Source organism: Stegastes partitus, unplaced genomic scaffold, assembly GCF_000690725.1.
Source record: "Stegastes partitus isolate 25-593 unplaced genomic scaffold, Stegastes_partitus-1.0.2 Scaffold338, whole genome shotgun sequence".
In the NCBI taxonomy this organism is placed as follows: Eukaryota; Metazoa; Chordata; class Actinopteri; family Pomacentridae; genus Stegastes; species Stegastes partitus.
The window spans coordinates 323,693-337,541 of NW_007578069.1; the positions used below are offsets into that span (position 1 = coordinate 323,693).

Consider the following 13,849-nt stretch of genomic DNA (forward strand, 5'->3'; position numbering starts at 1 on the left):
ATACAAGATGAACATAAAATTAAGAAGAACACAACACATGAATGTAACTGAATTATTCAAAACTGTTCATCTCTGATGACATACATAAAGTGAAGACATCCTGTTAAGTTACAAGAAGGAAGAAACAAATGATGTATGGACAGGAAACAGTCAGTCCAGGACAAGTTCAGAAACAGAATGAGTGGTAAAAATAATAAGTCCTTCATCAGCATTACTCCTCCTCTTCCTCCACCTCAAGCTGGAGACAAGAGGCAAGTTCCAGGTCACTTCGCTCATCCTGCTTGACCTTCAGCTGACCTATGACCTCGTGTCCGACCCTGAGGTCAGCCACCGCTGTCTGGACTAGACGTAGCCGGGCTTCTCTCAGAGAACGCCTCAGTTTGGCTCGCCGGTTCTGAAACCAGATCTGAAAGAGAGTGATGGAACTATGAAGTAGATGAAGACATTTTCCCTTCTTTATTCTTAAATTTTAAACAATCTTAATATAATTTCTTTTTTCTTTGATTGTACATGTAGCACATAGAAAATCTTTTCCTTCACACTGTCAGATTTATGTATTTTTTTGATTTTTTAGTTTTCATACTAAGCCAATGCTGACTTTTGAACAGTATGAGGCTTGAAGTCAGTGGACTGTCCTATTAGGGGCACTAACATTAGAGGACCTGGGCATGAATAAAGAGGTACAACAGACAGGAAACAACAAGCAAATCGTTTTTAATATTCTGTCTGAACCTGTATTCGGTCCTCGTCCAGATCGAGTCTTCCTGCCAGCTGCTCCCTCAGCTGGATGCCTGGATAACAGTTCACCTGAAACACTGTCTCCAGTACATTCACCTGCACAAACACACAGCGAGAGAGCGATGATCAACCCACAGACAAACCTGTATTTGCTCTCAGCGATGTAATTTTATGTTCGATGTCTTCAACTTTCTAGAGAATCCTTTTGCAGTTTGATTGACTGCTGGATTACCTGGCTGCTGGTGAAGGCAGTGCGGGGTCTGCGTCCGATGTACCAGTTTGATGTGGGCCTGGAGGAGTTCAGCGGCTGAGGATGATGCAGTTGCTGTTGTTGATAACAGTGTTGTTGTTCAGAGCAGAGAGTCGTTCCTCTGTTCTCCTTCTCTGCTACCATCTCTGGATTGATGGGGAAAAAATCACACACTAAACAACCTTTTTAATTAAAATGAAATAAATCATTCATTTGCACAACAATAAACTGAACGGAGAGCTTTTTCTTGACTTTGGATAAATGATTAGGTTTTACTGTACACACAGATGTACTCAGCATATGTGAGGATTTGACATCATATTAATTCAGAATTTTATTCCAAAATATAAAAAATTGAAAATAGTCTAACCCAGCTGACTCAGGGTGAAGGCAGGGGACACCCTGGACAGGTCACCAGTCTGTCACAGGGCTACACTTAGAGACAGACAACCAAGCACACTCACATTCACACCTACGGACAATTTAGAATCACCAACTAACCTCAGCATGATTTTGGACTGTGTGGGACAGAATCCAGAGAGAACCCACGCTGCACAGGGAGAACATGCAAACTCCACACAGAAAGATTCCGGCACCCGTGAACCGGCAACCTTCTTGCTGTGAGGCAACAGTGCTAACCAACTGCGCCACCTTGCAGCCCTGTGTAGTTAAATGTAATTTACGGTACGGCCAACGGTATTCTGATCAATCAATAGAGAAACCAGTGAACCTAAATGAGTAAGTTTGAAAAGGTACTTTTCATCTATTTGTCATGAACAGCTGCAAATTAAATATAGTCATTCAACACAACAGCAGAAATGTATGAACATCACTGCATAAAGAAAACTAAATACACAACTGTTTTTTTTTTTTGTTGGTGTGGTATTTTTTAAGCAGCCATTGATTTATTTACAGGCAGACTGATGACAATGACTCCTGTTTGCACATGGCTACTGGCAAAAACCAACTATTTAATTTTAAAATCTATAGGCAATGGAAAACATCCACTAACTAAAACTAAATATAACAGCTAGGCAGTAATATAATTACATATGTGAGTCAAAACAATTAAAATTCAGATTTTACCCAAATATATATATATATTTTTGCCTCTTTGTATACATTTAGTCAAGTAGATTGTATCAGACACTTCTGCACAGGCTGTTGTGCTGCTCTGTGTCTTTTACATCTAAGTGAATGCATGAATGTTTGCATTATTGATCTTGTTGTACCTAAAACATGGTTTATCATTTTAGTCTCCCATCAGCTATAGCAAGACAACATTAAGTTAAATGGCACATAATGTGATAGATGCAAGACACCATGCAGTGTTGCACTGCTAGTGCTTCATCAGTAAGATGAAGATAAGCCATCAGTGTTAAGAAAACAATTAAAAAATCCAAACTTTTGCTCCTCACCTGTCCAGGGTCTGTGGAGTTTCAAGCAGTTTCCAGGTCTTTCCGGTTCCAAACCGAGAATCCGTTCGATGGAGAACGTCGGCCTGCCTTCTCCTGTGACAGGAGCCAGAGTGGATGCCATAATGACTGAACTAATAAAACAACCCTGAGAGCAGAACGGCCCCAAAGTGCAAGCAGAAGTACAGTCAACCAAAATGAAAGTTATTTTGATTTCCCTTTCAAGAAAAAAGAAAAAATGTGTTCCACAAGTTTGTCTTCTGTCAATGAAAGTCTCATTAACGCTATTGGTCCTTTGCTCCGGATCTGTGGTCTAAAACAAACTGAAAGGGTGAATGGATGTGTTAGTCTGAGGCAAAACAGCAGGACGACAAACTGCTGACTGCCGGTTTAAATGGAAGAGGAGGATTTACACTGGCCACCAATTAGAAGTAAGAAGTGTTTTTTCCATGTGAATGAGGTTCCCTGAGGTTCCATACAGGAGCTAATCTCTGCTGACTGTGTGTGCTACCGAAAGACAGCATATTTAAATTTTGAGTTCCACAATCCAATATCACAACACGTTTGCAAGAAACAAAAAAACACATTTATGTACACGTGTGTTTGAATCAGAGTATTCCCCCTGACAGTTTACTGTGTGAGTGTATGTGTAAGATTAGGACGATTCCTTTTTTTAAACAAACTGTCACCATGACACAAATACAAAGCAAAATCACCCTCTTTTCTTCTGAATTACCAAAGTAGAAAATCAGTTTAGTTTCCACACTAAAATACACCCATCCTTCTGTTACAAGTCAGTGAGAGAATTTAAACTAATAATAATAATAATGATAATGATGGCAATAATAATGATCCAGTGAGATCCACTAATGCTATTAGCCTAATCTGTATGTGTTGTGATGCAGATGAAGCTCGTAGTGTCTGAATGCAGGTTGAACCAGCGGGGAGGAAAAACCTTTTCAGAGCCAGATTAGCTCCTAATGAAGGCCTGCAGCAGCTTTAAACCAACAGCACACTTGTTTATTTATCCCTGACTTAAAGGTGGGATGGATGCAAGGATGTAATGACTACATGCAGAGGAAAGGCCAGCCTCACTGTGGCTGGTAGAAAAGAGCTGTAGGAACATTTTAAGGACATGAAGAGTGTAAGCACGGGTTCAAAGTTCCAATTTCATACCTTTAAAGTTCAATAATTTACATGCTGTGGGTGTTTTTTTGGAATGTGAGCAGTTTTAGAAATATAAAAGCAGCAATTTATGGTGTTCGTGGTGTTTAAGTAGTGAAACTATTTCATGAAAAAGAGTCCCTGGTGCTGGTTCACTGGTTATTAGATATAGTCAGCTACCAGACTTGGACATAGACAGAAGCTTCCTGAAAAGCCAGAAAGGGAGTAAATATGAACTTACTGCCTGTGTGTGGTCTTGGTAGTGGAGAGAGCACAGCTGAGCTTCAGCAGCATCGGACACTTGCCAGATCTCTGTGTAAGCACTGGTTTGTGTGGTGCACCCAGTTTCATTTGGGCAAAACTAACCACACACACTGAGAAAGCTGCAGCAGTCAATGGAATGTTAATTTAATTTTTAAAGCAAAAATGTCAAACATTTGATTTGTAGCTTATGAACTTGGATAAACAATCTAATGCTTGCCTGCTTGCCTATGTCACACATGACAGTAAATGTGATGTGTTTGGATTGTTGGTCAGGTCCACAAGCAGTCGAACAATGCTGGCATGGTGTTGTATCACTGCACAGCAACATCCAGTGCCTATCAAAAGGGTTCACACCCGTTGGAAGGTCAGCTTGACAGGCAGATTTGACATCACGGGTGTCCAATCCTGGTCCTCGAGGGCCACAGTCCTGCATGTTTTAGATGTTTCCCTCTTCCATCACACCTGATTCAAATGATCAGCTCATCATCAAGCTCTGCAGAAGCCTGATAATGATCCTGATCATGTGAATCAGGTGTGTTGGAAGAGGGAAGCATCTAAAACATGCAGGACTGGACACCCCTGTTCTACATCTTTATAATCTTACTGGTTGACTTTGGTGTGAATGTTGTGGGTAAGAAGGATGAAGGCTGGATTTCCTTTCTTCTACATAGTTTTGTACAATGCAGACAATAAACAGACCAAATGACGGGTGACATTTTAATATAGGGGTCAACAAATTAACCTAACCTCACAACAAAGTTTGTTCATTCACCAGTTTATTAAATATTTACATGACAGTGTGTAGATGCAGATTCCACAAGCCAGCAACAACCAGAATGACACAGGCAGCATTAAAATGGTTCATGAGTGCGTCACGTTTGCTGCTGCAGAAGACAAAACAAAGTGCCACGCAGAAAAGTTTCCTTTAAGATAATTTATTTTGTACAGTAAAACAGAGGCTTAGCAGTTGTTTTGCAGGGAGAAGAGTGGAGGATGGATTCCCATACGCCCAGGAAACTTTACTGAGCAAGTATTTCTAAGCGCTTACGTGGTTATCGAGTATCTTACAAAGATGGACAGTCAAACAACTGATAGGTCAATTGTGACAGAGTCTGAGACGAGATGTCAAGACATGAACTGCTACCAGTCGTGACTCGCTGCAGATCAAATAAAATTTGTGAAGGGTGTGTTCAAGAACGCCACAAATCTCTGACACAAGCTTGCACCACAATATTCCAGATACAGGAAAATCCGTCACACAACTGGACCTATCATGCCACCAACTAAAAAAAAAAAAAAGGCATTTTCTGTCGGAATAAACACAATATATGTACTCTTAGTTGTCTACCCTTTTTCTCGAAAGGCATGTGTGTGTTTGTCCATTATTATGGGTCTAAGATCTTCTTGAGGTGAGCATTGTGGGGTCATTGAACGCAGCCATCTCAGTTTTAGGCCCAGCTTGGGGTGTCTGCTTCTGTTTACTTGGGAGGCCTGTAGGCGATCTTCCTGCTCTTCAGCACAGTCCACCTGTGTCTCTTCATGTAGTAGATCAGAGGCAGGAGGATGGCTGCACCAATCAGCACCTTCAAGAGAATGGAAAAGAAAAATTAATATCAAGACAGCGTCAACATAAATGTCAAACAAAAGGGTAATTATAGGCATGTCAGAAAGCCTCATTGGTAAGAAACACATCATGTAACCAGCGTGTTCCTTGTTTCGTGTATGGAATGGAAGTCTCTGTTGTATGCATGTATGTCCATGTCTTGTGTGGGGGTATAATGTGCTCATTTACTACAACATTTGAAAATTTCTGATTTTAAAAGGAGAAGGAAAAAAAAAAATCCTAAAAGTAATGTTGTGTTTCAGCACCCACACTTAGGCATTGTAGTGGCACAAGTAAAACAATTTACAATTTCGAGAACATTCGACTCCACAGGCTGGAGAACGTGCGTTGCGTACCTTCAGTCCCATGCGTTTGCGTGTGTCATGCTCCGGCTCGGCAGCCCACCTCAGGAAAGTGCACACATCCTTAGCAACCTGACTCATGGTGGCAGGGGTTCCTATGGCAACAAACAAAACCCATCAGCGCCATAGGTGTTACAACAGGAAACCTAAAGGCTTTCTCCTAGGTATAGCATGTGTGGAAGATATGCTTAAATATTACATCACTTAACACAAAAACAACAAGTCAAACATATGAAGAGTCCAGTCGCAAAAACAGATAATTCCATTTTTGTAAATTTTCAGAAAACTTTTTTTTTTTTGCTTGAGATAATATCAATGAAACTGAAGTTGAGTGGATTTGTCTCAGAAGAAATGACAAAAATAGAGATAACTTAAGTTTGACTGATATTGTCTCAGGTAGATGATGGAAAAGTAGGTTTTCTGAAGGTTTGTGAAGATGGAGTTATCTGTTTTTGCAAATGAACTGTTTCTTATCATATAACCCATAATAAAAGGAAACCTGCTGCTTGTTAATGCTTCCAAAGGTTGCCTGGCCAATGTCGTCATTTGTACCACGTCAAATGCTTCAAACAGTGAACCACAGTGATTGAAATGGACATAATCTTTGCCGTGTGATACAACAAATTTGCTCTTTCTCCCTTAAAATTACCATTTCAAACTAAATGTGAACAAAACCTTGGAAAACACCTGCTGTGGTATTACTTTAACTCGTTTAATGCTTTGCCGTATTTTAGTTTCCTGAAATTTCAGCCGATTCTATGTCGGCTAAGTATTCCGAAAGTAATCTGGGACTTAAATGTTCAATGGACACATTCTGCTACAGCCTTTTTTTAATCCATTTCTGCAGCCCGACATCCCATCGCACACACCCATACATACAGTTTACTTACCGTCCTCATACTCCAAAATCTCGTTGTAGAGGGGCGGGGCCATGCCGATAGCCTGACCAGGGAAGTAGGGGTTGTAGTAGAGACCTTCCCTCAGTGACACTCCTGCAGGTGGCTCACAGTAACCAGTCAGCAGGCTGAACACGTAGTCCTCGCCACCATGTCTGAGAGGGACAAGGATACACATGAACACCACCAGACACAAAAACTGCAGGGGATTTCATGGCTTTCAGATGAACACTATGAACCCCAAGCAGTATCACAGTGGTTTTCTTTTACTTGTTAGCGTATCTTTCTGTGCATTATGTAAAGTAGAAAAGTTTTAAGGAAAGCTTAGACAGTGTCTTGCTACAACAACTAGTGTAATTTTTGCATTTAAAAAAAAAACAAACAAACAAATGAAATAAACATGCCTTTCAAACCTACTGGCAGCTTTAGGGTTAAGATGATTAAACTTTACAGTATTTTCTGTTTTTCAGGGGTTACCTGGCAAGGATGATGTAGCTGAGGTCTGGAGGCAGGGCTCCATTGTTGGCATAGCGAGCAGCCTCAGGGTTGGCGTAGGGCTTAGGGAAGTAATCCGACAGCTTTCCTGGCCGGGTAAACATCTCGCCAGTGTCGTCAGGTCCATCCACGACCTCAAACTGAACACAGCACACAAGACAAAGCTGAAGTCAAAAACCTAGAAATGCAACAGGCGGGCGTCTCCATCACCTGGTGAAACTTGATGTTAACTTTTAAAATTAAAAAAGAATCATACTGGTTATTTAGAATGCGTATGCTGTAATACACTAAGACAGAGATATGCGATCAATTTGAAACTGTTCCAGCACACAGCCTCACCTCCTCAGCAATGGCCTTAGCCTCATCCTCTGTGTGCGACACTCCCACCAGGTTTCTGAAAGCCAGGTACTGCATACTGTGGCAGGCTGAACACACCTGCTTATACACCTGGTAGCCACGACGAACACTGTAGGGGTAGAGAGAGAAGGAAAACATGAAGAGACATTTACAGTGAGAAATGTGGTCCTCTGCTGCAAAGTGTACGACTGAAGGTGCCACAAAAGACTGCAAATAAAAGTTAAAAGAGTGTAAAGAATGTAAATTGTGACGAGAGCTGAAATAATTTGTGGATTAAGTGATTTGTTGACTAAAAGAAAATATGCTTTAATATTGGATCAACCTTTCAGTCTTTTTTCCAGCAAAAATGCCTAACTCCTGCCTGCGTCTTCGTGTTAGGATATTTCCTGCTTTCCTTTGTCTTAACAGTGAGCAAATTACATTTGGCGGGGGGAGGGGGGCTGTCAGATAAAAATCAACAGTAACATCCTAATTGTGACAAAAAAAAAAACATGAAAAATGGCAATAAAACATCTACAAAAACAATGACGAACTTAAAGATGCCATGTGGTGTTTTTTGCAATCACAGAGATGTTGAAATTGAGCCACAAGTGGTCAAAATCTTAAAAAGGTGCCTTTAAATTGATGCAGATGAGATGCAATTTATTTTTTGTTAACTTTGGGATATTTTTTTTAACTTTTTTTTTTAAAATTACCTTTGTGCAGCTTGTTTGTCAAACTAATAAATGTCCTACATTTAAAAGGATACACTGATAATGAAAGAGTTGACAGCCGTGTATAAAAACTAATTTCAATTAAGATTTAAACCTCAAAAAATTTAAGGTATCAAAAACATACATATATTTATAAAGTCTCTTTACTGACAGTGGATCCAAGATGCCTTTTTGCTGTCAGATCTGGACCTTGCAGGACTTTTAGTAAAAGTTTTACACTTCTCTGACAATGACTATGTTTGATATTTCCTCAGCATTTCCATCCAACACACCTAGCATGGTCGAGAGCGGACAGAGGTCCACCATGGCTCCACGGGTAGTTAGGAGGGTGGAGCTCCAACTCAGAGGCTTTGACGGACTGGTGCAGCATCATAGCGAGCCCAGCCCCGCCAGCTGTGACCACACCTAGTGTTGTCAGGGCAACTTTTTTGCTCCGCGGTAGGCTGGCGAAGGACAAGTTGGCCTGTGAACAAACACGAGCACAACAACATACCAGTTAGTTACTTAAAAAAACAACAAAAACAACAAAAAAAACAACGACATCCCAGTGTCAGTAGATCAGTCTACTTAATATTCTATGTGATAAAAGCAATGCTAGATTAAATTAGTCATTCACGTAATCTTTTGAACAAGACTACGCTTTGGTCACTAATTCTACCCAGCTACATGTAAAAGTTTGTTGTTTTCATGAACTTAAATTTAAGCTCTCACAACAACAACAAAACATCTGCTTGGACTTTCTGAAATCCTCTTTGTCAAATTAATACTTGAAAAAAAATCTGCAGCACAAATCTTGTACACTTAAAAATATACAAGCATTCATTCGACTTTAAAATCTGTGTTGATCTGTATAACACTTCTCAACTTGCCACGTAAAAATTGGATGTATTGTTTTATGTTTATTGTTACATCTACACAGTGTCACATTTGGGGAATCTAAGGTGACAAATGCAGCCTTCTTGTTTGGTGTAGAACCCAAATGTTGTGTGATATCTATCACACAAGACTATCAGTGACCCCTCACGTCTTTAGGGCTGGAACTTTTAAGGCATCTTATTCTTGAAAAAGATATTACCAGATTATCAGAATAGCTGCAGATTTGCTTTATGTATATAAGCTTGTTAACTTGACATTACTAATCATAAAGAGTGGAGGACATGTCCAGCACAGTACGACATGATTCTCAAGTGCAGGAGCAATGACACGTCTATGTCAACAACAATTTCCCTGAGGTTTCCACCAAAGGGATCAATAAAGTTCTATTCTGTTCGTCTGACAAACTGAGGGTTTACCTAGGGACACAGCTTTACAGCGTGGACATAATTGGCAAACGTTCATGACATGGAAATGCCCTTGCTTGAAATGTGCAATCGGACCATCCTTATGACACTGTCCTTCAGTAGTGTTTTGGTAACCAGGCACCACATGACAGCATCCCTGCACCAGACTACACAAGCATAATCCACACCAACCTCCACCTCCAGCCTGAAACAATACTACACTCAGCTTACTAACTTGTTCACATTCAGTTTGGGACTTGAATTAAAACAAGCAAAGTAGATCACTGTAGATACACTTGGGCGATATGAACAGTCCAAATCTGTCTCAAACACGACTGATTAGCTTAAAGATTAAATGTGCAGCAGCAAACGCCTTAAAACAGCCTTTCTTCGACGGAAGTCCTTTCAGTCCTTGAAATGCTAACACGTTAGCAAGCTGGTTAGCATTACTTTAGCAGTTGCGGTTTCTGACAGAAAAAGGACGTAGCGTGACCTAACCGTGCATTTTTGAATAAATATGAACACCAGACTTTACGTTTTAATTACACAGACTGCTTCCCTCTGTCGTGACTTGGGCTAGAAACTGAATTTAAACCAGGCTGTACGTTTGCCGGGTGACTGACACATCATGGGTTAGCTCACCGGCTAGCTTCCCACAAACAGTGACGGGTACCAACTGTGGCTTTGATATTAGCAGACATTGACGCTGGGTCGATTCATACGGTTTAAGAAGGAGGAAATATTGGAGGAGTTGAAGCTACAGCTGCTGGTGACATCCTAGAATATGTTAGAACACGAGTGACCTTGTCTCACCCATTGCCAGCAGCCAAGCTAACGTTAGCTCGCCGCTAGGACACCTCAAAGCGGCGCCTTTCTGTTAAACCGTTGTAATAAACACGGCCTGTCCTTGGTCATAAACGCTGCACTCTTCTGTCGGCCTACCTTGGGGGTCTTGAGAAGTTTAGGAGTGCTGAGGAGAGCTCTCCCACTCCCCGCTAGCACCACGACTCGTAGCGCCGCCATCTTCTCTGCGGTTCTCTGAGCTGGAAGCAGCGTCAAGCTACACTTCAACACACACTCGGCTTTTCCAGTCCGGACCTTCAGCATAAAAACCGGCTGCGTGAAGCGCGTTGGATCTTATTTACGAAGAGACACCGAACCTGTCAAAATAAAACCAGTGAGACGAAGTCACATCACAGTAAGTATCCACACTGATCAGCCACAGTACTAAAACCACCTGCCTAATACTGGGGAGGTCCCCCTTGTGCTTGTGCAGATGGGATCAAGGATGAGACTGAGCTTTTGGTCGTGTTACTCGGGATGTTCTTGAGCAATTTTTGCAGTCTATGTAGGAATATTGCAGATACTGAACGTACAAGAAGCCTATACTCAAAAACAACAAGTAGATTTCTTGTAATCTGTTATTATTTGCATGTGGCCGAGTAAATTAAAGATTTGTTCATTTACAACCAAGTGCAGCACCTCATACCTTTGAACTTATGGGTCGTACAGAGTTGGATAAAGTCTGACTCACCAGATGTAGACTGTGGGTATCAGGCCAGACTGTTTACTTCTCCTGTGGCGATGTGATCATGAGGTGCAGCCAGATCATTCTGCACAGAGCGCTGTGTCAGCACTACAGAATGGTCTGCTTAACCTGGCATTAACTATGGTTGATAAAGTGCAATTTTATAAAAGAGGGTAAAATAGTTGTGTTGGACTCTGATTGATTTTTATTTTTGTTGTTGATAATTTGAGATGTATTCATTGCACGAGCTTACTCATCATATTGTGTGATGCCATCTGGACTGGGCTCCTGCTTCTCTGCACTGTTTATGGTTTATTGTGCTATTGTAGCATCCTTTATAATTTGTGCAGGCATTAATGTACTTCCTTTCATAGTTTATAATTACAAAAAGAATTACACCTTTAGCTAATCTAGTTAAGTGCAATAATAAATAACTTGCATTTATAGCATATGTTATTTTTACACGTCATTAACTAATTAGATGCGTCGTCCTCTCTGTTCTCTCTGCAGGTGTCACTGGCCTCATCAGTCTGCCTGGTGTGTGGGTTGTTTTGTCTTTTAAGTCTCACTTCTTATCTTCTCTCTCCAGTCCACGCTCACCTCAAAGGTCACCTGCTAAACGGATGTTCTTCCTCTCAACTGTCGTCATGTGCTTTTCCAAAGGGAACCTTTGTGAGTCGCTCCATGATGTTGTCAGGTGTTGATCTTAATATTTAAATTTGTTTAGTAAATGTTAAATGTTAATCTCATATCTCAAGTGGAAAGCACTTTTGCTTAGCATCTTCGTTTATAAGATGTCATATCGTTTATAATCCATCCATCCATTATCTATACACCGCTTAACCCTCACCAGGGTCACAGGGGGGCTGGAGTCTATCCCAGCCGACTTAGGGCAAAGGCAGGGGACACCCTGGACAGGTCACCAGTCTATCACAGGGCTGCACTTAGAGACAGAAAACCAAGCACATTCACACCTACGGACAATTAACCTCAACATGTTTTTGGACTGTGTGGGAGGAAGCCGGAGAACCTGGAGAGAACCCACGCTGCACGGGGAGAACATGCAAACTCCACACAGAAAGATCCCGGGTGTCCTCACCAGGACGTGAACCGGCGACCTTCTTGCTGTGAGGCCACCTTGCAGCCCTCTGTTTATAATGTGCTGCATAAATTAGGATAAGATGACTTCACTAACGTTAGGATTGGATGGCTGGGTGTTTATTTAGTATTATGCTGTCATCACATTATATTGTGACAAACAAGTTTAAAATCTTATTTTTATTTTTTTTGTTCTTCTTCTTATTTTTTTTAAAAAATTATATTTACTTTATACAGTATAGTCTTTGTTACCGTTTGGACTTTGTTTCTCTGAGTCAAGCTTGCTGCTCTTATTTTGAAGGCACCTTCCACAGACACACCGGCTAGACGTCCGGGCTCATTCTGGAGAACTTTTCGAAAATCTTACACAACTTATTTATACAACCGTTGTTTAGTAACACATTATTAAACAAATATCACAATTTTGACAGTGTCACAGATATTTCCTTAGACATCTGTTTGTTTTCCTCCCAGTTTGCTTCTAATAACCCTGATTTGACGGTGATTTTTCTCTGTGAGTCTCCATCCAGCGGCTGCTTCGTGACGCTACATAACATTTGACCTGGATTATAAAATTGATGTCAGACCGCAGCTCAACAGGAACACGTTAGCTCACAACATTTACTGTATACAGTCTAGAGATTTAAAAAAAAAAAAAAAAAAAAACCTTTACAAACCTCTTATGGGTTTTTTTTTCTACATGTTTAAGACCATTTATATTATCTGTCCCTTTGACCCTACGAAGCTTTTGAAGGCAAAAACTTTATTGAACTGTTGACCAGATGACACTACCAACACATGCATTACAATAAAACAGTTTATATATATTTAAAATACTAATCAATTGTAATACAGTCCTACTGCATTTAGTGGGGTTTTTTCTGCTTCTTTTTTTCCCACCAAGTATCACACAACTGTTTGTCTTAAACTGGGGTCACTGAAGCCTCATACATTCCTTTATACACACTGGAGACATCTAAAGAGGGGGTATTTTAATGGACAGAGCAGGAGGAAGGATTACAGCCAGAAACATCTGTTTTAATGTGCCACCTGACTATTGTATTGTATTGTATCCCTCTTTGAGTTTCTCTGTTAACGTCTTGACCTACTATGTGAAGTACCCTGTAATGAGATGACTTGTGTTTTGAATGGACGCTGTATAAATGTAATAAAATCACAAACACACATGGGGAAAACACAGGTTTAGAGGTTGTACCTGTGCGCTCCAGAAGGTGGAAGCACAGGTCTAAAAAAATGAAACATCCCGACAACCCAAACCTGCTGCAATGTTTCACCTAATTCAATTCATTAACTAAAGGTTACAGCAGAGATAGTTAGTTTTCTCTGTTGTTGTTCATGTTTATGTGCTTAGTTTTTTGTTTTTTTCCAACCAGCATATTGCAAATAACACTCACCGTCTGTAGAAAACAAGGATGTAGTGACTGCAGTGTCACCTTGGACACACCAACATTATCGTGTGTTCCTTCAGCGCAGCCAAAGTTAAGCCAAGCACCTAACACAATCAGAAAAATGAAAGCGTAAACTGGAACCAAAACTCTTTTTTAAAACCAAAAATCACTCTTATATTGGCATCAGTGCAAAGAACAATCAGTGCAAACAGTTCCTTTAAAGAATCCCCAAATGTGCCTCAAAGAACAATCTAATGGTCCTATTGGCAAAAAATAA

At 40.6% G+C, this 13,849-nt stretch overlaps 2 protein-coding genes across 2 annotated transcripts; both read right to left on the reverse strand.

The window, feature by feature from the left end:
• Positions 1 to 211: 211 nt before the first annotated feature.
• Positions 212 to 1,309, reverse strand: LOC103358875 (homeobox expressed in ES cells 1-like). Its single transcript, XM_008284024.1, has 3 exons — positions 971 to 1,309; positions 733 to 834; positions 212 to 406 (listed from the first exon to the last, which is right to left on the reverse strand). The coding sequence occupies exons 1-3, from the start codon at positions 1,130 to 1,132 to the stop codon at positions 212 to 214; spliced, it is 459 nt and encodes a 152-aa protein (XP_008282246.1). The 5' UTR covers positions 1,133 to 1,309.
• Positions 1,310 to 4,590: 3,281 nt separating this feature from the next.
• On the reverse strand, positions 4,591 to 10,658 carry cyc1 (cytochrome c-1). Its single transcript, XM_008284020.1, has 7 exons — positions 10,480 to 10,658; positions 8,530 to 8,720; positions 7,527 to 7,653; positions 7,170 to 7,327; positions 6,687 to 6,847; positions 5,791 to 5,891; positions 4,591 to 5,414 (listed from the first exon to the last, which is right to left on the reverse strand). The coding sequence occupies exons 1-7, from the start codon at positions 10,642 to 10,644 to the stop codon at positions 5,310 to 5,312; spliced, it is 1,008 nt and encodes a 335-aa protein (XP_008282242.1). The 5' UTR covers positions 10,645 to 10,658; the 3' UTR covers positions 4,591 to 5,309.
• Between the last annotated feature and the right edge of the window lie 3,191 nt (positions 10,659 to 13,849).